Here is a 26,961-nt window from a genome sequence, read left to right as displayed (position 1 = left end):
TATTTTGGCAAAAAGGGCTGGAAGCTTGTGCTTGGGCCAGATCATAAAGTGTACTAGGTAGTGATGGAAATACCTTCTTTGCTTCTGCCAAGAACACCATCCCCGAGGACTCTGATGCCCTAGACAGAGCGTCAGGCACGATGTTGCTACAGCCCTTCCGGTACGTCACCTTGAAGGCGAAATTCTGGAGGCGCAGCACCCACCTGGTCAGTCGGGAAGATGTCTTCGGGTGATTAAACAACCAGGTCAGAGCATGATGGTCTGTGTACGCTTCAAAATCAATCCCTTCTAGAAAATGTTTCCATTTTTCCACGGCCTACACTACCGCCAGGCACTCCTTTTCTGCTGTTGAGTAATTGAGCTCGGCGCCGTGCAGCGCTCGCGAAGCGTATGCAATGATGCGCTCTTCCTGGTTCTTTTTTTGGATGAGCACGGCCCCGAGCCCCAGGTTGCTGGCGTCCGTATGTACTTGAAAAGGGAGCCGTGGATCAGGCTGGGCCAGGACGGGTGGCTTTTGTAGATGTTCTTTCAATTGCTCGACGGCGTCCTGGCATTCTTTGGTCCATTCCCACGGACATCCTTCTTTCTTAATTGGTTTAAGGGAGCCGCTATGTCGGCCAACCGAGGGATGTATTTATGGTACCACCCCACCAATCCCAAGAAACGCTGTAAAGATTTTAAGTCTGTGGGAGTGGGGTAGTCTCGGATGGCCGAAATCTTTTCTGGGTCTACAGCGACCCCTCTGCAGACACGATATGCCCGAGGAAATGGATTTGGGGCTGAATGAAGGTACACTTTTTTGTGTTCAAATTGAGGTGTGCTTGCTGGAGACGATGAAAGATGGTATCCAAATCCTGGAGATGCTGTTCAATTGAAGGGGAGTAAATAATAACATCATCAATGTATACAAAGCAGATTTTCCCGATTAACCCCATCAGCACTTGTTCCATGAGCCGTTGAAAAGTGGCACCAGCGTTCTTTAGGCCAAATGGCATGGTTTTAAATTGGAACAAGCCCTCAGGGGTGATTACGGCCGTCTTCTTTTTACTCCCCTCATCCATCGGCACCTGCCAATAGCCACTGCTGAGGTCCAATGTACTAAAAACAGCTGCTCCATGCAGTGACTCGAGTATTTCATGAACCAGGGGCATGGGATATGCGTCCAGGTTTGTCTTCGCATTCACACCCCTGTAGTCCACGCAGAAACGAAAGGTGTCATCTGTTTTCTTTACTAGGACTACAGGGGATGCCCAGGAGGAGAATGATGGTTCAATTATTCCCTCGGCAAGCATTTTCTCTAGATGTTGTTTAATAATATCCTTCTTCAGTGGAGAAACCCGATACGCCCGGTGTCTCACAGGGACTTCATCGGAGGTATGAATCACGTGGGTAACCCCCCGCGCGACTCCTAATTTCTCTGTCCATACCCCCGACCACTTCTTCAGGACCGGCCTGACCTCTTCGGGTTGTTCCTCCACTGGGGCAGCTGCCGAGGTTTGATTTTCCCTCCTCACTGCTGCGTAAAAGTTGATTGGCTTCAGACTTAAGTCTTCCCTAGGTTTATGTACAAAATCGCATACCCCTGGCACCGTATACCCCCTGGGACAGAGATGAATAGTCATCTTCATTGCTGTTAAAGAATCCAGCCCAAGGAGTAACGGGACAGACAGGTGCTGGTCATCCAGAACGTAGGTCTCCATTTCCCAGGTGGTGGACAGTACGCTGTACCTCAGGGGAACTCTGCCCAAAGCCTTGTGTTCACTCCCATCCGCCAACAAGAATCGGACAGATGGGGCAAGTGTCATTTTATCTGACGGTCGGCAAATCTTCCTCCAAATGTTATGTCTGATGAGGGTATGATGGCTTCCGGTGTCCACCACCGCATCCACCAGCCACCCCCGCAGCGACACTGGGACGACCAGGAGGGAAGCACTGACCTGCATAATCGTGAGATCGGCCTCCGACCGGCCAGGCTTGACTCGCTGGGGTCTTAAGGACTGGGTTTCTTTTGCACTGGACTGTATTTTACTCCAGTACGACTTGGAGTTACCCCAGTCCCGCTCCACCTGTGAGCCAACCCTAACCAGATCTTCAACCGACCCCACAACCCCCCTGAGACACCCAGCCAGCCGCGGGTTACAGGCATTAAGGATGCGGCGGACCACCTCTTCTTCGGACATGGCCGGCCGCCACTTTAAACACAAAGCCCTATATTCATAGGCAAAGTCCCGGATGGAATGTGTTGGAAGTTGCACCATGGATCGCAGCTTGTCTTCAAGTTCGGTCTCATAATCCTCAGGAAAAAAAGCTGCGAGGAAAGCTTGTCGAAAGGATCCCCAGTCCGTGATGTTTTTCTTCGTGGTCAGCCACCAACTGTGCACTGGCCCAGAAAGGGAGGCTCCTATCACTCCCAAAAGTTCTTCAACTGTCAAAGGCGTGACAGCCAAATACGCCTCCCCTTCTTCCACAAAGTTGAGGACATCATCTGTAGAATATTGAGCCCCCTGCTTGGGGAAGGCCAGGCGTACCCAAGGGGTGGGAGGACGGGTGACGTATATAGCGCCTTGCGACCCCCGAGGTGTCGAGTGGATAGGTGACTGACGGTACGTCTGCAGACTCCTCCTGACTTCCCCCTGAAGAGATTCTCGCCAGCGTCGATCCCGCCTCTGGAGGCACAGCACGATCTCTTGTCCCAGGAGTTTAAGTTGTTCATTAACATATTCTTTCATCTCCTCCTGGGTGCTGCTGATGCGGGTCCGTAAGGCTTCTACGCGTTCTAATGTGCTTTCGGCTACCTCACAGACCCTCTCATTTACGCGAGCAAGTTGCTGCGCCAGATCTTCCCACGGAGGCGAAACATCTTCCTGGCCATCCTCTTCAGGTCCATGATGATTTTCAAGGTACAGCGACTGTAAAGAATCTACCACCTCCTGCACCACTGAACATGCTCTGACCGTGACGTGGCGAGCCCCGACTACTCCTTCCTCACACCGCAGCGAAGCAATGGTGTCGTCCAGCTCGGCATGCACTACAGACATGATGTTATTCTGAGGGGAAAATTTTTTTTTTTTAATATATATAAAGGCAGACGGCGATTTTTTTTTTCCCCAAAGATTCCTCAGAGAGGGCACCACTTATGTAATGGCCGCCCCTTACCCGGCCGGCAGCTACACCTCCAAGACCTGTGGCCTGGATTAATTGCTGAGGTTGAATCTAATCAAGCCGTACCTTTAACAAATTAAATCTTTTCCCCACAATCGGCCGTGGAAATAAGCACAAAAGCAAAACAGATATGTAAACTTAAACTGATAAAATGTATTAAATGAAACAGAAAAGCTAAATAAATTATAAATATCCCTCCATCAAAGCAACACCGTGACAAATCCCTAGATGAATATAACTACCCCTCCCTTGCCCTTGTAACATATAACAAACAACACAAATACCAAAAAAGAATGAATGAAATACCGTATCCTCGGCGGTGGTGGAAAATGATCCGACCCCGGGGTCTCTCAATGATGAGGGTGTTGGAGTGAGTCCAGCGGAATGAAAAACAAACTGGATGGAAATGCGCGATGTGAAATACAGCAGGTACAGGTGGTTCGTGGTCGTATATAGAAAATCTCCTTCTCTTCCTCTTCTCTTGATTGTTTTTATAGTCCTGTGACGAATGTAATTGATTAATTGAAAACCGGTGTTTTCCAGGTTTGGGGCTGCGATCTCCTTCCATCATCGGCATTCACTGACATACACAAACAGTAAACGGGACGATGGAAACAAGACGCACGTGGTATGAACACAAACACTATTACTACTATGTAGCCCCGCTACAACTGGAAGCTATTTTTCTCCATTTATTGTAATGGAGTTGAGCTCGAAAGCCATGGGGGGCGGAGTTTCATGTGACATCATCACGCCTCCCATGTAATCACGTGAACTGACTGTCAACGCAGTGCGTAGAAAACCAGGAAGAGCTCCAAAAAGCGCTGAAGAAATGCATTATATAAATGAGAAGGCAGCGAAACAATAAGAAGCGAGCGAGTGACATATACAACCATATTCATAAGTGCTGCTACTTCGGAAACAAAGCAAGGTGTAAACCTAAAGTTTAAATTAAGTTCATAGACAGGCTGCCGCTGGCGTTTGTCATGCCCACGGGTAATGCGGGATACAAGTTTAATGAGAGGACGCAGGATATAAATGAGAGTTTTGATCCCTTTGTAACTAAGTTAAAATTGCACGTGAAGGGCTGTGCTTATGCAAATTCCGAGAGACTGTGTTTGTGGGGGATTGACAGTTAAGGCGAGTGGGGGAGTCACGTCATCATCTCCCCTCCCATTCACCTCATTTCACTCTGAGCTGAGCTCCGCAGCTAATGCACGCAGTGTTACGGAAGCAACTTTGTGATGCTGCCACGAAATACTCACAGAAAAATCCACAAGTTAATACACACACTGTCTCTACAGTTTCTCCACAGTGAATCCTCCAGGCACTACTTACAAAAATTTACATTGACAGTCGTGTTACGTCATTTTTAAAATGTTTCCTTTTCTTTGCACAAGCACAGCTGAGAAGCGTTGATGCATATGCTCCATAACACGTTAAAAAAATCACGCATTTAATCACATTTTGTAATACAAGCAAAGGGGAACTTCTGTCAATGCATGATTTCATGGTACACCGATTACATTGATCAGCTTCCCGATTCATTTTACCCTCGCACACCCTTGGTTTGAGAAGAAGTATGAAAAAATATGAGGTTAACACAGAAAAATAGATCACCAATTGAAACTTTATGAATAATCGATTCGCCATCAATAATTGTTTTGGTAAAGCCATACTCAGTGTAATCCTATCCACAAGTTAATACACACGCTGTCTCTACAGTTTCTCCACACTCAATCCTTCAGGCACTACTTACAAAAGGTTACATTGACAATCGTATTACGTTATTTTTAAAATGTTTCCTTTTCTTAGCACAAGCACAGCTGAGAAGCTTCGATGCATGTGCTCCATAACGCGTTAAAAACTCATGCATTTAATCACACTTTGCAATACAAGCAAAGGGGAACTTCTGTCAATGCATGGTTTCATGGTACACGGATTACATTGATCAGCGGTTCCCGATTCATTTTACCCTCGCACACCCTTGGTTTGAGAAGAAGTATGAAAAAATATGAGGTTAACACAGAAAAATAGATCACCAATTGAAACTTTATGAATAATCGATTCGCCATCAATAATTGTTTTGGTAAAGCCATACTCAGTGTAATCCTCCTTCCATTTTATAATTTTTCCGCCATTAGCCATGATTAAATGAACGGTTAAAAAGTAAGAGTGAAGTGAGTGTGACTTATTCAGGCAGGCAGGCGACGGCTCAATAGCTCGAATTTGGATATAAGTAGGTTCTATTTAGTCGCCAGAAATATCTTTGTTAGGAATGGAAGTTGAATTTAGTCTTTAAATTTCTATGGTAAAGAAAAAGTTATGCAATGATGACTAAATTTAACTATATAAAGTCAAATGTTTTATATATAAAGTCATTTCTGAATATATAAAGTCAAAACTTGAATATATAAAGTAAGCGCTGGAATATATAAAGTCAAATCTTGAATATATAAAGTCATTCCCAAATATATAAAGTCAAAACCTGAGTATATAAAGACGGCGTTGGAATATTTCTGAATATATAAAGTAAGCGCTGCAATATATAAAGTCAAAACTTTAATATATAAAGTCAGCGCTGGAATATTCATCCATTTCCCAACCCGTTGAATCCGACCACAGGGTCACGGGTTCTGCTAGAGCCAATCCCAGCCAACACTGGGCGCAAGGCAGGAACCAATCCTGGGCAGGGCACATGCATCATTTTCAAAACATTAACCGAACAGTGTTTTTTAATTTATTTTTCTGAATACGTTTTTGTTAACTTAGTTCAGTTCAGAGTTGTTTGAATCAATAGATTTTGACTTTCACTTTATGTATTCAGGAGTGAGTTTATATACTCCGATGTTGACTTTATATGTTCAGGTTTTGACTTTATATATTCCAGCGCTGACTTTATATATTCAAGTTTTGACTTTATATAATCGGGAATGACTTTATATATTCAAGTTTTGACTTTATATATTCGGGAATGACTTTATATATTCCAGTTTTGACTTTATATATTCTAACGCCGACTTTATATATTCACAAAATCAATGTATTTGCCTGTTTGGCACCCCATAGTATATGTGTGTGTGTATATATGTACACATGTATGTATGTATGCATGCATGCGCTGGAAACCGCGGACGATCTTAACACACCTGGGAGGACATTCGCCGGCAGTTAATGGCGGGGTACTAACTTTCTCCCTCTGCTTTCTTACAGAAAAGATATATATATATATATATGTGTATATATATAGATATATATATATATATATGTATGTATATAGATATGAGAACAACACTCATATCAATGACAAAACAATTAAATTAACAATCATGTTACGTTATTTTTAAAATTTTTCCTTTTCTTTTTCATAAATTCTTTAACACACTACTTCTCCGCTTCGAAGCACTGGTATTCTGCTAGTTATCAATAAAAAGACACCTTGGGGAGAAAAGCCTAGGCGGCTGTAAAAAAACAGTGCCTGTTAAAGCCCACTGAGGCATTGTTTGTGTGATTTTTGGGCTATACAAGAAAGAATTTGTTGTATCCAGCCATTAATCTGCATTTACACGCCTCAGTTCTGTGCCGTGAGAAGTTTATTCTAGGTCCTGAGTCAGTAAATGAATCGAATATGTTTCCCAAAATTTATACTTGCACTACCCTGACAAAGCATATTTACTCCTTGGTTTATGTTCTTATGGCAAAAACTACAAATTAGCTCTATAAAGTGTGGTCCATGGCCGGCTTTGTATCCCGGCCAATACCCCCAGGCCACCAGAGGGAGCCCTCACAGCGGCATGGAAGGTCTCCAAATTCCAGCAGAGCCTCATGGACATTGTTGTTTTTATGGACAGCTCTGCTGGATACCATGGAGGCCACCAGGAGCTGCTATAGGGAGGCTTGGGGAGTGTTATTTGCCCTATGCCCCTAGTCATATGAACGGAAGGAAGGATGTACTTCCGGGGTGAGAAAAAGGACTTTTATCTGACCCGGAAGTGATAAGGAATTATGGACTAAAGGATGAGAACCATGGGAACTCCCAGACAATAAGCTGAGCTGGGTGGAAGGGTGGCAACGCGTCTGGGAATCGGAGGATTGGTTATTGTATTTGTGATTGGTTTATTTATGAGTAGTGTGGAGTGGAGGGTGCTTAGTGCACATTGTTATAATAAAAATATTGTAGCACTTTTACCTGGTGTTTGGCATGGTACCTGAGGGTTCAAGGGAGCGATACTGCCCCCTACTGTCACAAAAGGATCACTGTAAGGAAATAGGTGGTATGTAAGTAGCAGCTATATTTTTGTGTTGGGTTGGCATAGCTACATTAAATTTTTTAAAAATTTACTGTAGCTTCGTAGCATTTTTATTTTAAGTAACTGAGGTGCGACAAAGTTGGAAGGGATTTTCTTGAAGGCTGTTAATGAAGCAAAGGTCAGTAGCTACTATGAGAAAATGTAGAACTCCTAACCAAAACAACCAAAAAATGGTTTTAAAAAAAAAAAACACAACAAGCGAAGTTTGCCCATAAATTTTCATGAAGTATACTGCCATATTTAATAGGTGCAGAAAGATGACATCATAGCTTAATATCATAAAAGTACAGTACAGGCCAAAAGTTTGGACATACCTCCTCATTCAATGTGTTTTCTTTATTTTCATGACCATTTACAGCACTCCATCACTTTCCTTCTTGGTCAAATAGCCCTTACACAGCCTGGAGGTGTGTTTGGGGTCATTGTCCTGTTGAAAAATAATGATCGTCCAACTAACCTGACTTCTGCACAACACAACTGCTGGTCCCAACCCCATTGATAAAGCAAGAAATTCCACTAATTAACCCTGATAAGGCACACCTGTAAAGTGAAAACCATTTCAGGTGACTACCTGTTGAAGCTCATCGAGCGAATGCCAAGAGTGTGCAAAGCAGTAATCAGAGCAAAGGGTGGCTATTTTGAAGAAACTAGAATATAAAACGTTTTCAGTTATTTCACCTTTTTTTGTTAAGTACATAACTCCACATGTGTTCATTCATAGTTTTGATGCCTTCAGTGAGAATCTACCAATGTAAATGGTCATGAAAATAAAGAAAACACATTGAATGAGGAGGTGTGTCCAAATGTTTGGTCTGTACTGTAATGTTAAATTAAATCAAGGCCAACAATATGAATTATGTACAAATAGATTATACAAAACTGTAAAATCAAGTTCTTAACATAGCTACTCTCAGTTTAACTAAAATGAATATCTGCAGTCACATTAATTGGGTCTCATGGTGGAGTAATATTCAAAAATGTTGCCTTACAACTCTACAATCTTAGGTGGAAATCCTGACCTAGGCATTGTGTGAAGCTTGTTTTATGCTGAAATCCCCATCCAAACTGACAGCATTCCACTTAGCTAATTTATTGTATGCCCCATAGTTAAATAATGAACAGTTGATACCTGTGCTCTATCATTTAATTATAGAAATACCCTATTGATATAGGACATAAGGCGTGTATGTGTCTGGTTATGCAGGAGCTTAGGGCAAAAAGTGTTTTAAAGGGATAATGGAACAAAAAAAATGGAATCGGATGATCAACATGAAATTCAGTGATCGGTATCAGCCTTTAAAAACCTGATTGGAGTATTCCTGCTAAAAATTATTAACTTTATTTATTGTTTTATTTGTTTGATTTATAAATTGGTTATTGCTTGTTTTCAGGATGCAGTTTCTATTTAGATCATTTTTGTTGTATTTTAAGCACTCTTTGACTGTTTAAAAGAAAAAAAAAACAGTAAGATCATTGTATTTTATCTCTATAGATCTGCCTTTGTATTCTTGTGCTGTCATCTGGATTATATGACATCTCATATTCTCACAGCATCCTTCTAGGTTTTGGGATCTTCTGGGTATCCCTTACAGCGGCAGTAGGAGTGATAGCGGTAAGAGATTTTTTCATAATTTAAGTATATACATGAATCACAAAGATTTAACTATTTAGAAACTACTCCTAAGATATAAAGATTGTTTCTTACTGTTTCATACAATTGTTTTAAAATATGTATGTTACAAAAAATTTGATGTACATAGAATTGCATATACAGCACCATGAAACCTAAAAATAATTGTCAAATGAGATTGCTGTGTCATTTAAAAGTGTATAATAGATATACCCAAGTTTATTTTGATACGCAGTATTTTAGTAGAGGTCACTTCCATCTACAAGCCCAGAAGCAATTCACATACTGTACTTTATATACAAATTTAGCATAAGGCTGGATGATATTGATCATTTTTTAAACCAAAATGAGATATTCAATATGTCTCTTTTTCTTCTCATGACACCTTAAAGTTTGAAAATCAGTACCATGCATGCCATAAACCTGGTATATTTTCTTACAATAATTATATGAAATATTTGGAAAATAAATTTTTTACCCCCAAATTTTACAATTTCATTAATGGCTTTGCTTCAAAGAAACATCCCAAATATCATATTTCTCCTCATCATTTTTTTTTATCTCTCCTCACATTATTTTTGAATTTACATTGTATATATTGCCTAGGTTGCTGACATCAGTGTCTGCCTGTCCGGTAAACATTACTATCTCTCCCTCTCCCCATTTGATTGTTTTATATAAGAGAAGACAAAGCTGTGTAACAATAGATGGCGCTATACCAGCACTTAACCCAGCACAGACAGACAAAAGAAGCACACTTGTACAAGTTCGCACTTTTTATTTTTAGTTCTCTTCTTTACAGTCCTTTGCACTTCACACATCGTGCACAAATCACCACAACAATAACACAAATATAACTCGCAGTCCTTTATCTTCTTCTCTCTATTGCCGCCTCTACTCCACTCCTCGCAAGCTCTGTCCTCTTCCACACGACTCCGGCTCCCCGAATGGAGTGAGGCGGCCCCTTTTATAATGCACCTGGATGTGCTCCCTGATAACCTTCCTGCAGCACTTCCTGGTGTGGCGGAAGTGCTGCATGGGTACCCAGAAGCACTCCGGGTGTACCTGCCTCCTGGTCTGGCAGCACTTCCTGATCTGGCGGAAGTGCTGCATACCATGGCTTCTGAGCCCCCTGGCAGTGGCCACCATAGACATATATAGATAGACGCCGCATTACTGTGTTTCCCAGTTGACACAATATGTCAGCACATCAGCCTTATTGCGAGTGGCAAAAGTACCATTTAAACTAATACAGGTAAACGTGGAAACCGGTTTTCTGATGAAAAAACAACGTTTAAAACAGTATCATTTACATAGAACAGATTTTAGCGAACCGTTTAAATGCAATTATTTATATCCATTTATACACTAATAATGGCAATTATTGAATAATAATAATTATTATTATTAGTATTATTAAATAATTCCTCCTATATAAGTAACATTTCTCGGGCTGCCTTCTTCCATCTCCAAAACATTTCTAGACTTCACCCTGTTCTTACGCAACACAGTACTGAAGTATTGGTTAATGCCCTTGTCACCTCATGTATAGATTAATGTAATGCTTTTCTATCTGGAATCCCACAAAAATGTATCCATCGCTTACAACTTCTTCAAAATTCTGCTTCCAGGATAATAACCTACTGTTCTAAATCCACTGAACATATTACACCTACTCTCTCTCAGCTTCACTTGGCTCCTTGTTAACTACAGAATACAATACAAAATACCCCTCTTAACATTTAAACCTCCCCCCTACCTCAGTGATCTCCTACAGACTTAATTTGAGAGTATTCAGTCTGGCAATATGGTGCAGCCTTAGTTTGTGGAAGACAGATACTACTAAAGACATGAGCATAAAATGATGGTTGTCAATTTCAAACTGTGTTTCCACAATGTGCTTGCTCCTTGAGAAAAAACATCATCAAGTCTGAGAAATGTTAACAGCTAACACCAATCTACATAGTGACTAAATACAGTACATTTAGCCAAAACGTTGTTTGGAGGCTCACTTGAGCACATAAATGCATAGCCTTGCTAGTTTAGCCTGGCGTAGCTAAAGTAAAGATTATAAAACGGGATTTTCAAATGGCCAAATATAACCAAAACAATTGTTCAGCCTTACCTATGAAATGTAATCCCCTGGAAACTGGTTTGGAGTGTACAGTGGTTTGTAAAATCCCAAGCAGAACATTTTTGAAGCATCTTATCCATTACTTCACTCCACAGCAGTGCCACTAACAATATGGTGGCGATGTTGTATACGATTCTGCTTTTCATGAGGCGTCTAGTTATTTTATGTCTGTGGTGGCCATGCCGAAAAGGTAAACGTTTTGGATATGTTGAAGAAAGGGAAAAGCTACACCGCTTGTAGGACGCCATTACGGCATCAATGTGGCTACAATTCTTTTTATTTAAAAAGTAGGAAAGGAATATAAGATCTACGGCCGCAGTGTCCTTTTAAACAGGGTGCAAAAACGAGTTGTAAGTGGATGTAATAAGGCAGTAGTCTAGATGGAATCTGCTTTTAAGGATTTGGATTGAAGACTGCCGGATAAACAACAACGGCGGTGCTACACAGTCGCCTAAAGAGGCTCCTTTAGAAGAGCTGTAACGGTCTCCTTTGTTGCGCAGTAAAACTAAACTCATCGTTATCGGACAATTTATCGTGTCAATGTTGGTGAGTAACCATAATTAATTTTCTACTTACAGTACTTAGTACATGTATGTACGTTTAGTGTCACTGTACACACATTTATTGTATACAATTTTTCTTGCATTGTACGTATTTATTGCTGGTGACCTGTCTATCGTAATGGCTGTAACATATGTGATATCGGAGACACTCGATATCTTTAAAATAATATTTGGGTTTTACTGTATATAAGCATTATGTTTACATACATAATTTCAATGAATCTTACCTAATATCTAATAGAATACAAAGGGTTTATGCTGTATAACTGTGCGGGGAATATTTATAAACAGTGTGGGAGAGTTTATAAGGGCTTAAAATATATAAAAATAACCATAAAAACATATGGTTTCTACTTTGCTTATTTTCACCTATCGCGGGAGGTGTTCTGGAACGCAACCCCCGCAATCGAGGAGGGATTACTGTATATGTGTTTTACATCAATAGTGATGGTTCGAAATTATGAATGCATATACAGTACCTGCAAAAAGCATGACAGTATATCTAATCGTTCTATTGCCTGCTTTCTAATCTAAAGAAATCGTGTTCTTCAGTCTGATGACATTTATTTGTAAGTGTGGTGTCATGGACACCAAGTAGAAGCTGGTGTTTCGATTGGGATGGTTCAAGGTCCCTTACCCTGCTGGGAGACCAATTTAATAGAAGGACAGAGGGAGAACAATCACATAGACCATTTGCTTTCCCTATTAAATAGGACAGACCATCCCCACTTTAAGGAACTTCCACCTGACCCAGAAGTGCCTCCAAACTGTAGTGTGCTAAAACCGGGAGTACTCCCAGGTCTGGCATAAAGGAAGCTGCTCGATCTCATGTATACGAATTGTAGTCAGGAGAGAAGCTGGACAACATTTGCCAGGAGTGAAAGAAGAGGAAGAAAGAGAGAAAGGAAGTGAGAATATGTGAAATTGTACATGTGCTGTCATTCTGAATTAAAGCATGAAAAAATGCTTTATCCCAAATGCTGTCACACACCATGTTTAAAGATGTGAATGAATGCTTTTCTTTCTGTTTTTTCTTAGTGCCAAGCACTGACACGAATGACAGCCTAACCAATTGCTCTGTCTGTGTTGCAGTGTTTTTCTTTTTTTCTTTTCTTTACTTATAGCATGGAGCTCTTCTTGACTGTTTGTCTGCAACGTGTGCTATGATTTGTTTAAGCACACTATGAATATGAATCATGTTACAACACAATTGAATGGCAGGAAATGTGTTTACAAGAAGGAAGAACTACTTACACTCTGAACTAAGAGATGTCCTGGTGGAGCACAGATCATTCTGGAAGAACTGAGGTGCAGGTATCAGGGATGCAGGGCCAGTGCTAAGGTAAAGGCAACGCTTGTGAACAAATGTAGGAAATATAAACCATCTTCTCCACCGGTGGTAATGGGGAATGTAAAGTTGTTGGTCAACAAGACAGACGAGTTACCAGCACTAATTAAAAACCATCAGATCTATCTATTGTTGTGTCTGACTGAGATATGGCTGACCTACAGCATTCCTGATGTGAGCGAGGACATTCTGGAGTTCAGAAACATAAGAGCCAACAGTGTTGCTAAAAGCTGTGTCAAATGCAAAGGTGGGGGACTTGCACTGTTTATTAACAGCAGATGGTTTAACCCAGTGCATGTAACAGTTAAGGAAACAACCTGCTGTTGGGACATTGAACTGTTAGCAGTGGGCGTAGATCCATACTACATGCCAAGGTAGTTTTCTTATGATATTGTTGTTTTTGTTAATGTTCCTCCATGGGTGGATGCAGGAAAGGCATATGACATCATACTCAATACCATTGCAAGACTTAAGACGCAACACCCTGAAGCTTTCTTTGAAATCTCTGATGATGTCAATCATACTACACTGGACTTGACTCTCACCTCCTTGTATGCAAAGCCACTCCCCATCCCACTGTGGAAATCTGATCATAATCTTGTTTACCTATAGTTTCAGTACAAGCCTCTTGTTCAAAGACATCCCACAACTGGTGGGTCTCCTGAAACTGAAAATGCCCTTGGAGACTGCTTTGAGTCTACTGGCTGAAGTGTTCTACAGGACCACATGGAGAGGATATTGAGGGGATTACAAACTATAACAAGACTATCTGAACTTCTTTATGGACAATGGACAAACCCTGCTAAAACTGTACACTGCTTTGCTAGTAATTAGTCCTGGATTACCACTGATGTTAAGGATCTTCTTAACAAGCCTTCAAAAACAAGGCCCAGGAAGAGCTGAAGAGTGTACAGAAAGATCTTAAGGTTTGACTAAGCAAGGATAAAGAGTTCCACAAGAACAGGGTAGAATACAGGTTGCAGCAAAATAAAATTAGGTAGGTGTGGGCTGGTATGAAGATGACCACAGGCTATAAGCAAAAGAATAGCTGTACAGCAGATGGCCATACGGAGTGAGTGAATGAGTTCAGTCTGTTCTACAACCGGTTTTGACTGCCCTGCTCCTGATTTACCTGTCCCAAACTCCCCTCACAGCTACTCACCCATTCCACCCCCAAGCTGCCAGCATAGATCATTACAGGGAGTGCAGAATTATTAGGCAAGTTGTATTTTTGAGGACTAATTTTAATATGGAACAAACACTGTGCTATCAGTCAATCCAAAATGTTAATAAACCTGAAACCTGAATGTTTCACAACGGAAATGTGAGTGTGAACATCATCAGGGGAATACATATGTGCGCACAATTATTAGGCAACTATTAGTGTGCAGATTTATTATGCAACTAAAGGAAAAATGAAAATTTTCCCATCTCACTTGTTTATTTTCATCTGTTATAGTGAGAATAATAAACAAACACCTCAAAATTTACAAATAAACATCTCTGACATTTCAAAAAAAATAAATCAATCAATCAATGACCAATATAGCCACCCTTCTTTCCAATAAGTCATAAGCCTTTCCATTCATGGAGTCTGTCAGTTTCTTGATCTGTTGACGATCAGCTTTTTGTGGAGCAGTGACTACAGCCTCCCAGACACTCTTCAGAGAGGTTTATTGTTTTTCTCCCCCGTAAATCTAGCATTTAAGAAGTGCCCACAAGTTCTCGATAGGGTTTAGGTCAGATGAGGAAGGGGGGCCATGTCATTATTCCTTCATCTTTAAGGCCTTTACTGGCTGGCCATGCAGTGGAGAACTTCGATGCAAGTGATGGCGCATTGGCCTGCATAAAAATCATGGTCTTTTTCCTGTATCACTGTTTGAAGAAAGTGTCTTCGAAAAACTGGCAGTAGGTTTGGGAGTTGATTTTGAGTTCATCTTCAATGCAAAAGGTCCAACTAGCTCATCTTTAAAAATACCAGCTCATACCAGTACCCCACCTCCACGTTGGAGTGGAGCTCTGTGCCCATTACTGATCCACAGATCCATCTATCTGGTCCATCAAGAGTCACTCTCATCTCATCGGTCCATAAAACCTTTGAAAAAAATCTGTCTTCAGATATTTCTTGGCCCAGTTTTGACGTTTCAACTTATGTTTCTTGTTCAGTGGTGGTTGGGTTTCAGCCCTCCTTACCTTGGCCATGTCTTTGAGCACTGAACACCTTGTACTTCTGGGCACTCCAGGTAGGTTGCAGCTCTGGAATATGAAAGTACTGGAGGATAATGGGTTCCTGGTAGCTTCACGTTTGATTCTTCTCAAATCTTTGGCAGCTAATTTGCGTCTTTTGTTCTCAACACGTTTCTTGCGACCCTGTTGACTATTTGCAACAAAATGTTTGATGGTTCTGTGATCACACACCAATATCTTAGCAATTCCAAAAGTTCTGCATCCCTCTGAAAGACTTTTTACAATTTTTGACTTTTCAGAGTCAGTTAAATCTCTTTTTTGGCCCATTTTGCCTGAGGAAAACTAGCTGCCTAATAATTCTGCACACCTTGATATAGGGTGTTGATCTTCTTAGGCCACACCCTCCCTCATTACACAAATACACATCACCTGACGTCCTTAAATCCAATAAGCATTCAAGTTAATACAGCTTGGAGTTGGAATATACGCATTAAAAATGATGATCTGGTCAAAATACTCACTTGCCTAATAATTGTGCACACAGTGTAAGCCCTCTCCACCCACCAGCATAGCTGCATATCAGAAATAGCTTATAGCCACCCTGCTTCTCTGCCTCCTGTTCCTCACACCGTCACTGCTGACCAGGTTAGAGGAGAACTGAGGAGACTACACCCTAGGAACGCAGCTGGCCCAGATAAGGTGTGCTCAAGACTTCTAAGGGCCCGTGTTGCTGAACTGGCAGAACCCCTTCAGCCTATTTTCAACCTGATCCTGTGGCTGGAAAGTTCCCCTCAATGTGGAAGACCTCATGTCTCATCTCGTTTCCAAAGAAAGTGACATCCAGTGAACTCAATGACTCCAGGCCTGTGGCCTTAACATCCCATATCATAATTACCCTGGAGTGACTACGTCTTCATCTCCTCTGACCAAAAGGTGAATCATGCACTAGAACCTTTGCTGTTTGCCTATTGAGAGAAGGTAGGTGTGGATGATACCACTGTCTACCTTCTCCACCGGACCCACTCATATCTGGACAAAGGATGTAATGCTGTGAGGATCATGTTTTTTTGAATATTTATGTGCCTTCAACACCTTCAACCCCTTCTACTGAGGGACAAGCTGTCCAGGATGGGAGTGGACTCACACCTGGTGACCTGGATTACAGATTACCTCACTGGTAGACGTCAATTTGTCAGACTGGGGAACTGCAACACAGACTAATCATTAGCACAGGAGCTCCACAGGGAACTGTTCTTTACCCTTTCCTCTTCACCCTGTACACATCAGAGTTTAGCTGCAACTCAGGTACACACCACATGCAGAAGTTCTCAGATAACATTGCTATTGTGGGATATGTGTCGGGAGTAGACAGGAGGAGGAGTAGGGTCTGGTGAATGATTTTGTGAGATTGGGTCCATTTTGGTGTCTTGTTTGCAGAGAGAGTGTTGACCTTGTCGAGAGGTTTACTTACTTTGGAAGTGACATTCATGTCTCTGGTGACTCTACCTATGAAATCAGTAGATGGATTGAGAGAGTATGGAGGGTCATGAGGTCGCTGGAAAGAGGTGTGTGGCGCTCTCGATTTCTATGCAAAAGGACGAAGGTCCAAGTCTTTAGAGTCCTGGTGCTTCCTGTCTTGCTATATGGTTGTGAGACATGGATGTTATCCAGTGACCTGAGACGAAGACTGGACTCCTTTGATACTGTGTCTCTCTGGAAACTCCTTGGGTACCGTTTGTTTGACAAATGAGGCACATTACCTGCATTGTGAGGGAGCATCAGCTATGGCACTACGGCCATGTGGCGCTTTTCCCCAAGGGTGATCTAGCTCTTAAGATCCTCATTGTTGGGTACCTGAGTGACTGGACCAGGCCAAGGGGTCGCCCAAGTAACACCTACCTGCAGGAGATAGAGGGTCATTTCCGGAGGGTGGGACTGTGAAGTTGTTGATGTGGAGTGGGTCAAGACCAATAAATGCTGTGGTGTGCAGGCTCTGTTCCAGAAGGGGAAAAGCCAGCTCTTTTTTTTTTGAGGAGGCTGGGCTCCTTTAACATGTGCAAGAAATTCATGCAGATGTTCTATCAGTCTGTGGTTGCCAGTACTCTCTTCTATGTGCTGGGTGGGGGTAGCTTGAAGAAGAGGGATGCTGAATGCATTGACGAGCTGATCAGGCAAGCAGGATCTGTGGTTGGGAAGGAAATGGTCTGGTGACAGTGACAGAGAGGAGGACACTTTGCAGGCTGCTGCCTGTTATGGACAACGAACATCACCCACTATACCCCACCATAATTAAGCAGAAGTTTTATAGTGGTATGCTGTGTTGGAGATGGCTGGGGTGGCAACCCGGCCAGGACGCTCAGGAGGACCGGAGGAGGGCTTGCGCCTTCTCCAGACCATGTAGGGGTGTCCACCCTGGTTCCTTTGTGAGCCACGGGTACAGAAATTTGAAGCTCTACCCTGTAGAGGCCCGTGGTCACCGCCAGGGGGTGTCCCTGTGCCTAAAGAGCCCTGGACCTCTGCACTTCCACCACACCCAGAAGTGCTGCGGGAAAGAGGAGCAGGGACACCCGGGGTGCTTCCGGGGATACAGCCAGCACTTCCGCCACACTAGGGCGTGTCGGTGGAAGATTGCCGGGAAGCACCTGAAGCACATCTGGGTGATTATAAAAGGGGCCGCCTCCTTTCATTCAATGGCTGGAGTCGGGAGTGCAGAGGACAAGGTCTCTGGAGGAGGCAAGGAGGCGGCCTGAAGAGAAGTGAAGGCATTTTGTTGTGGCCAGGACTTTGGGGGTTTTGAGGTGCACTTTAACTTGTAAATATGTATAATAAACGTGTTGTTGGTGATTTAAACATGTCTGCCTGTCTGTGTCCGGGCTGGCTTCCACAGCTAATATCTATTGTAGCGACTCTCCTTGTGGACAAAGGGGAAAGGGGTGTAGGACAAACTGAATTTTACCCATTCTGTTAGGCTTTAATGGCACAGAAAGCCTATTAAGACAGCAGATGCAGAAGACATCCGGCTTGGTGTTTGTGCCAGGACTTTACCTGAAAACAAGTGTATAATTCAGAGTTGAACTGACATCTTTGCCAAGACTTTTTCAGGCTAGACAGTGCAAATTGGACTGAACAAAGGCCTATACATCAAGGAATGACAGCAGGGATGGACAGAATACTTCACCAATGAGAAGATCTTGATTTTGTTACTAGAAATGCCTTTTATGCAATCATGAGAGGTTAGGATTCCTTCTTAAAAACTAGCTGTACCCATTCTTTGGACACACACACTGATCTTTGAGGAAAATTCTAAGTGCACTCGGGAGCACTCTGCTCTCCCATTCTCCAAAATGACCTCTCCCTGAAACCTTCTCTCTGAACCTAAAAAGCTGATGAGTCATTCCCTCTTTGGAGAAAAGCTGAATGTTGACAACATCTTTATGTGAACCAGAAAGCTGAGATCAAGTCTGCCAAGCCAAGCATTGGGTCAGTGGGCTGGAAAGAATGAGAAGCAGAAATAACTTCAAGAAGGAAATTTCAGTATCTAAATTTTTCCATATGAAAATGCAGATGACACAGGAAAGGATTTTAACTGAGGAAAGTTACTGAACACCACAGACAAAGTATAATACAGCAAAGAGAAAGTGTGCACTCCAATGCAAGAAGAATCCTCCACTTCAACCTGTACCTACAACAACTCCACACAACATTGGACATCATCTTTAAAGACTTGGTATCATAACACTATTTATCAGGCCAAGATAAATTAGAATTCTAAATGCAAGTAAACTGACAGCCTATTCTATGTTATATGTTTGTCTGTCTGGATTCTGTTTTATTATGTCAGTATATAACGTGCAGTTATCATATTTCTGTAATCTTTGTTTTTATCAATAAATTGCATTGTTCAGTTTCTTAAAATGTGTAGGTTTCAGTTACCTTGATATGAGTCTAACAGCTGGAGACCTGTCTCTTACAACAGAGAAAGGTAAGAAATATAAAGTAGGAACCTTACCAAATTATTTAATTAATTATTGACGTTGCCAAAGGCAAAATGGGTAATTAATTAACCAAGTTAAATCTGTCCTCTCTTCCTACCGTCAGCAGCATAAATTTGGAAATAGTAAAAAATGGAAAGGTTTATTCTTCTTTAAGGATGCAGTAGAAATTACATAAAATGAATAGTGTATTTAAGTGATGCTACAGTAAGAAAAAAAATAAGCTTTAACTACATCCCTGGATACATTTTCTGTATTGTGGCCACAAAGAAAACCCGGACTGCTGCTCTGATGTTTGATTTGGCTTGCACACTTTTGCACCTTTTCTGTCTGTTTGCTACTCGTTGACCCATCCAACTCTCTCAGCATGCTCCGGCTCCCTTCTTAACCCTTTTGTCTCTTTGCATCTAAAGACGCATAGTGCTGTTCTGTGAGCCTCATTGGTTGTGTGACCTTGGCCTCAGTTTCATTCAGCAGCTTTAATTTGCATAGGCTGAAGTCCATTGGCCTCTGATCTTTGTACTGGCCAGTGTCAAAAATGAATGTTGACTCCGCCACTAAAGTTTAATTACATGCCACTTCACATCTGTGACATTAAAATATAACTAAAATTAATGTAGCTGCTGTGGTGGGATGGTGCCCTGCCCGGGGTATGTTTCCTGCCTTGCGCCCTATGTTGGCTAGGATTGGCTCCAGCAGACCCCCGTGACCCTGTAGTTAGGATATAGCAGGTTAGATAATGGATGGATGGATAATGTAGCTGTGTCTTTTCCAGGTTCCCAAAATCAAGCAACTACTGAGTTGGCAAGGTTGAATCAAGCAAGTATCAAACGTGTAACAAAAGTAATTTCTCAGTCCAATAAAGATTGTTTGAAATAGGTTTAGTGAAAATTTAGAAGGAAACTCTATTTCACGCTCATCACCGCCAGGCAACATTAGTGACGATGACATAAACACGCTCATAAAGAGCATTAGAGACTTTGTGGATTTTATTGTACATTTAGAAGAAGCTGAAGAAAAAAAATGCTGAACAGTGAGATATTGGCTTTTGCTTATTGATTTTTTATTATATATATTGGCAAGCCCTAAATTTGCATAGTTCAAATAAAATAAAATATGGCATGCAATAACACAATAGAAAAGCACAATATTGTAATGTGATATTTATTTATAGAGATACGTATATATTAATAGATATTTTTTATCTTATAACTTTATATAAAATATTTCTGAAGTGCCTGGCATTGCTCGAGAATAATTGTATAACTGGTTAAGTTAAGAAAGCAAGTATTTATGTTTCTTAAACATTAACCCTTTTGTCATTGCTGGCTGAAATGCAAGTGTCCCATCGGTCATTTACACTACCCCTCTGATAACCCTTTAATTTCTTTTTTTCATGAGTTGAGAATTCCTTCTTTTTGTGTATGATTAGAATCCATATTTTCATGGTAACTCCTTGCTGGGTGGGAACAATGAAAGCTACTTCTTTGTATTTTATGATTAACTTTGGTTTCACAAATAGATGCAGTGGTTCTCAAACTGTGGGGCAGGCCCCCCCAGCGGGGCATGAAGATGTGAAAAAAAGAAAATGAATCGAAAATATAAATAAATACATCTATTGAAACCAAAACAAATTAACTTAAACTAAATTCTGATACTAGAAAAGTAAATATAGAGTTAGATACATGTCAATAAAAGGTAAGTAGGTATAATAAAATATGCATCTATGATGTATCATTAATTAAAAAAGAACAAATTGGTATTAGTGGGCTCCTTTCAAAAAATGTTAGGGGGGTGCGATTAAAACTGTTATGAAAACTCGGGTCGCAAATACTTAAAGGTTGAGAAACGCTGTAATAATAGGATATGTAATCAAGGCAAAGCTACCAATTTTTGTGTTTAACACCCCCTCTCCCCCCAAACTCCAACTTATATTAAAACTTTTGAATCTCCACAAACATTAATCAGGTTGGGTTAACTATAATATACATGCAAAATTATATGAACATCCACTCATCTCTTTTGTAATAATTCATAGTTTTGGTGATGTTGACCCTCCCATTTCGACTCCCTGAAGTCTATATTTTAAATATCAATAACAACATTGTAAATGCAAAATTTTGTGAAAATAGACATAGTCGCTTTTGAGTATTGTCCAGTTTTTTGTTGGTCCCCCATATCACACCACACCCACCACAGTGGAACATTTGAAAATGTATGCTTTAAATTCTGTCAATAATAATATGCATGCAAAATTTCATGAACTTTGACTTTCATTTTTCAGCTGCCCTTTTAACAATTTCCCACCACCAAAGAAATTTTTGAAATCCCGTATAGCCTATAGTTTAATTTGAAGAAACAGAAATCTGCAAACAAACTGACAAGTAAGTAAACGTAAAGTATTTCATGTAGGAAGTAAAAATTTTAAGTTTGAATAAACAATATGAGGTCTGAAGATCAAAAGTACAGTAAGTATCAACTGGCAGACAGTGTTCAGAAACTATTAAGAAGGCTATAGAACAATGTGTGGAGTACAAGTCAATTGAGGTTATGCTCAGGCTTTATAATGCACTGGTTAGACCTCATGTGGAGTACTGTATACAGTTTTTCTCTCATGGCTTCAAAAAAGACATAGCAGCACTAGAAAAATTCCAAAGAAGAGCGACTAGTCTGATACGAGGACTAAAGTGAATGTGTTATGGGGAAATATTCAAAGAGCTGTGCCTCTTTTAAGCTAAAGGAGATTAAGAGGAGATATGATTAAAGTGTTTAAAATTATGAAGGGAATTAATATAGCAGATCGAGGCTGTTATTTTAAAATGAGCTCATCAAGAACACAGGGACATCAAGGGTACATTTTATACAAACATTAGGATGTTTTTCTTTACACAGAGAACCATGGAAACCTGAAATAACTTGATTTTTTTTTTTTTATAGTAGAATTAAGTAGTACTGTAAAGCTTTGTTGGGCCGAATGGTCTGTTCTTGTCTAGATTGTTCTAGTGTTCTAATAACTTTTTAACAAACACATAATGCCACAAAAAAAATCCCAAATAGATCAACAAAACAAGTACCTTTTGGTCTGCATAGGGCTATAAAAGGCTATGGGAGAGCCATAATCTTCAAATAGAAAACAATTGAAACAATCTTGAGTTTTCCCAGTCAACTATAACTCTAAATGATAGCCAAATAACAACATTTATTTATAAAGCAAATTTTCATACAAATGATGTAGCTCAAAGTGCTTTACAAGATGAAGAAAGAATAGTTTATAAAAAATAGAAATCTAAAAATAAGATTAGGCAATACTGAATAACAAAGAATAAAGTATGGTCTGGATGGCTGGGAGGGCAGAAAAAAACATTACACAAAAAACTCCAGAGGGCTGGAGGAAAAAAAAAAGCAAAATCTGCGTTCCAAGGCCATGAGAACATCCAGGCCCCACATTATACATATCATAAATGACCTAAATTAGTCCTCATGGTTTTCAGGCTTCACATGAAGAATTTGATGGTGATGGTTATGTGGACATCTGACCTACAATCCATCAATATAGGGACTGCATGGTTCCTTGATCAGATGGTGGTGTCGCAGATCACCACAACAGCAAAACCAGAAAAGAGAAAGTAGGGATTAATACAAATTGCGGAGCCATGATAAAAATTATAATTCAATGCATATACAGTATATCAGGGTTACACAAAAATGTAGCTATGAGAAAGCCATGTTAATGGGTTTTAACAGGGTTTTTTTAAAGTGTTTCACCATATTAGCCTGGCAAATTTCTCTCCATAAGCTATTCCAAATTTTAGGTGCATGGCAGCAGAAGGATGCCTCACTACTTCTTTTAAGTCTTGGAATTATAAGCAGACACTCATTTGAAGATCTAAGCTTATGATTTGGAGTGTAAGGTAATAGGCATTCTGAAATATAGGATGGAGCGAGATTATTTAAGACTTTGTAAACCATAAGCAGTATTTTAAAGTCAATTGTAAATGGCATGGGTAACCAATGTAATGACAGCAAAACTGAAGAGATGTGCTCTGATTTTCTTTTGCTACTTAAGATTCTGGTAGCTGCATTTTGCACTAGTTGTAACTGATTGATGTCTTTCTTGGGTAGTCCTGAAAGGAGTGTGTTACAATAATCTAGTCAACTAAAAACAAAATATGAACTAATTTTTCAGCATCTTGCAAAGTTGTAAAGGATCTACCTTTTGCTATATTTCTTAAGTGAAAAAATGTTGTCCTGATAATCTGATTAATATGCGATTTAAAATTTAGGTCAGAGTCAATTAATTTCCCCTAAATTCTTTACCTCTGTCTTGACTTTTATGCCTAATGGATCAAGTTTATTTCTAATACCCTCACTGTATCCTTTTTTTTGCCAATAACTAAGATTTCTGTTTTCTCCTTATTTAGTTTGAGAAAATTAATACTCATCCACTCAGAAACACAAGTAAGACATTGGGGTCAGTGAACTAAGAGAGTTGGGGTCATCAGGCACTATTGATAAATACAGTTTGTGTGTTATTGGCATAGCTGTGGTAGCTCACGTTATGCCTTGAGATAATCTGACCTAATGGAAGCATGTAGATCGAAAAGAGCAGTGGACCCAGGATAGATCCTTGTGGAACACCATATAGAATATCATGTGTGTCTTTGAAGTATAAGTATACCACAGATAATCGTCGGGTAGAGGGGTCTTTTCATTGGATTGGCTGGCCCAGTGCTATCCCAGCTATGGAATGGCCAAAGGGGGGAGGCAGCTTGATGGCTGAGTTCTCCAGGGCTTTAAACAAATCCAAATCATATTATGTGATATCATCTACTGTTAAATTCTGCTCTGTACTTATTTTACTGTTCTACTGTATTGAGGATTACGTGTGTTTTGTTCTGTGTATTGTATTGCCCACCTTCTCTTTAATACCCAATGCACGCCCAACCTACCTGGAAAGGGGTCTCTCTTTGAACTGCCTTTCCCAAGGATTCTTCCTTTTTTCCCCTACTAGGGAGTTTTTGGGAGTTTTCTTTGTCTTCTTAGAGAGTCAAGGCTGGGGGGCTGTCAAGAGGCAGGCGCTGTTAAAGCCCATTGTGGCACTTGTGTGATTTTGGGCTATGCAAAATAAATTGTGTTGTGTTGTATAACAAAAATGTTTCTACCTATTACGTAAGACTCAACACATACCATACATAACAGATAAATAAAAGCATATAAATTGTAACTGCTAATAAAATGATTGTAGGTTTTCATAGGCTTTCAGGCTGTCGTTTATTCCTTAGTTTGAAAGCAAAATAAGCCCAAACAGTAGGTTATGTTTGACTTTGAAATAATATTCATCTTCAAAGTCATTCCTTTTTATTATTCTTAACTTAAGGTCAATAACAGGGAAACATTGGTGTCCTATACGGAAGGTGTGCCAAAAATACAACATTGGTGACCAATGACATTTTTTGGTGTTATGTGGGAGAATGATGTTGTTATGGGTGTAACAATCCTCTGAAGCACTGCACCCTTTGTGTGTATGCATGTCTTGTGTGTATGTAGGTGTGTGTGTGTGTGCACATTTATGAGTGTGAATGAGAGACAGAGAATGTGAAGAGAGGTAGTAATCAAGCATTTAGAGTGGAATTTGAGATGAATTGTTCTGCTTCAATCCAGTGGCCTGTGTATATGCCCACATGAGATTTTTGGGAAGGATCCTGGATTGGATCATTTCTTAGAGTTGTGGAAAGTGAGTGCAGATTGTGTTGCTGCTGACCCCAAGTGAGCAGTATGAGGTGGAGCCAGCATTGTATATGTGCAGGCAGGGATACAGCAGAAAAAACATACATCGTTGAGGCGGCATAGAAAGAGCTATGTATGTAAAAACAGATTGGCAATGTCAGATGGTGGCAGAGGAAGGAGACAGACTCCAGTAAACCTTACATTCTTAAATACAGTGTCTCTTCCCTGCTCCCTCATTATTTGGCTACTGGCTAGTTTTTTTTTTCTTTTTTTGTTTTTTTTTTTTTGCACTCCAGAAACTGTGTTACATCTCTTTGCTCTGATTTCTGTTTAATGCCGAAAAGATGGACATTATTTCTTAGGTTGCCATCTTTTAAGTTTGTTTGTCATGATAAATGAGAGATTAGAGACTTAATATTTTAGTACTTAGATTACAGTTTTTCACAGCTACAGAAAATCAAACCCAAACCATGTACCATGCCAGTTTGTACTTGAATACACATTTCCTAACACTGTACAACTGTTTGTTATTTAATAATCACCCAAGTACCATTAATACATTAGAACAGTCTAGACAACAACAGGCCTTTCAGCCCAGTCAGTAATGTATAAATTGTTATTTCCAAATGAATTTTATTTGCAACAACTCTGGAGTTAAGTGTTGAGATCTCAGCCTAGCTACTGACCGTATAGATTTAGCAAGGTAAGTTCTAATGGTTTCACGTAAGTTTCATTCCACAACCTAAGCATATCTATGTAAAGAGTAAATGGTCACTCTAAGGTGGCCTACAAGGAGTGAGTGTGTGCCATGTAGACTTGTACCTTGCCTATTGCACACCTGTGCTGTTTGAAATTGCAGTCTATCCCCCCTATTCAGAGAGAACCCTTAATATGCAAAGAAAATAAAATCATCCAGCAACGCATCTCTGAAATTCATCCAATAAGTGTTGTACATTGAACTAGGGTCAGTTTCACACTTCATTAGTTATTTATCTCTGGCTTCTATCAAGTGACAGGCAATTGACTTTTGTGTTTACCAGCTGTAGGACATTCTCATTTTTCATCTTTCAACATAAAGTAGCACTGGACCCAAGTCATTCCGACCTGAAAAGTGAATCTCTCACAGTCTTTTGAAAATTTAGTTTCATGCATTTTAAACAAGCAGTCTCTACCTCAATGGTTTATTTCTACAATTTTATTACCTTGGGTGTAAGGCAATTCTTTATTCTGTACCAGTGGAGCACATGCAATTTAATTTTCCCAAACTTGTTAAGACCACTGGCCTAAGGCAATACTTGTACTCAAGCCATGGACATCTTCAGGGTTCAACCTGCACCTGTGCAGAACTCAAATCTTGGAGTGTATTTTTAGATTCATCAAAGTCCTAGTGTTTATCATGAAAGCTGAATATGCGTTTCAGTTCCCATCGACCAATCGGGAAATAACTTCACAAATGTTTCACAGCCCAGCATGCAAAGGCATAAACATGAACACCTGAGAAACCGAACACTTTGGTTAAATTGTCACAAGAGAGCCATCCACTGTATATTTATTTCGAGCAATATCATGACTTGGATCTCAAAGAGGAAATACTGAGGAATACTGTCGAGCCTTCACAAATTCTTGGTAGTACAGCATGTTTGCACGTTTAACTTATTGGCTTAAATTACAGTCTGATAAGTTATAAGTTACAGACTAATCAAGCAAATATTAATAGTGAGCTTACCTGCATTTAGCCTACTATAAAAACATACATTAAAATATTACATCTTACTTCATTGTAAAATTGTGTCTTGACCAAACATCTCACCAAGCATGCTCACGTGAGATTGTTCACAAGACCTCAAATCCTTCGTAAATCTGTGAAATTGCATAGCATATGCCTTCTTCTGATCACCTATTGCTATA

General features: G+C 40.4%; 1 protein-coding gene across 2 annotated transcripts in view; it reads left to right on the top strand.

Moving 5' to 3' along the window:
• Positions 1-26,961, top strand: part of LOC120531047 — a 75,465-nt gene that overhangs the window by 33,645 nt on the left and 14,859 nt on the right. For both annotated transcript variants that reach the window (XM_039756029.1, XM_039756028.1), the window contains exon 6: positions 8,965-9,084. In XM_039756029.1, coding sequence (XP_039611963.1) covers positions 8,965-9,084 — 120 coding nt within the window. The remainder of the gene's footprint in view (positions 1-8,964; positions 9,085-26,961) is intronic.

This window comes from Polypterus senegalus, chromosome 6, assembly GCF_016835505.1.
Source record: "Polypterus senegalus isolate Bchr_013 chromosome 6, ASM1683550v1, whole genome shotgun sequence".
Taxonomy (NCBI): domain Eukaryota; kingdom Metazoa; phylum Chordata; class Cladistia; order Polypteriformes; family Polypteridae; genus Polypterus; species Polypterus senegalus.
This window is presented reverse-complemented; position numbering and strand designations above follow the sequence as displayed.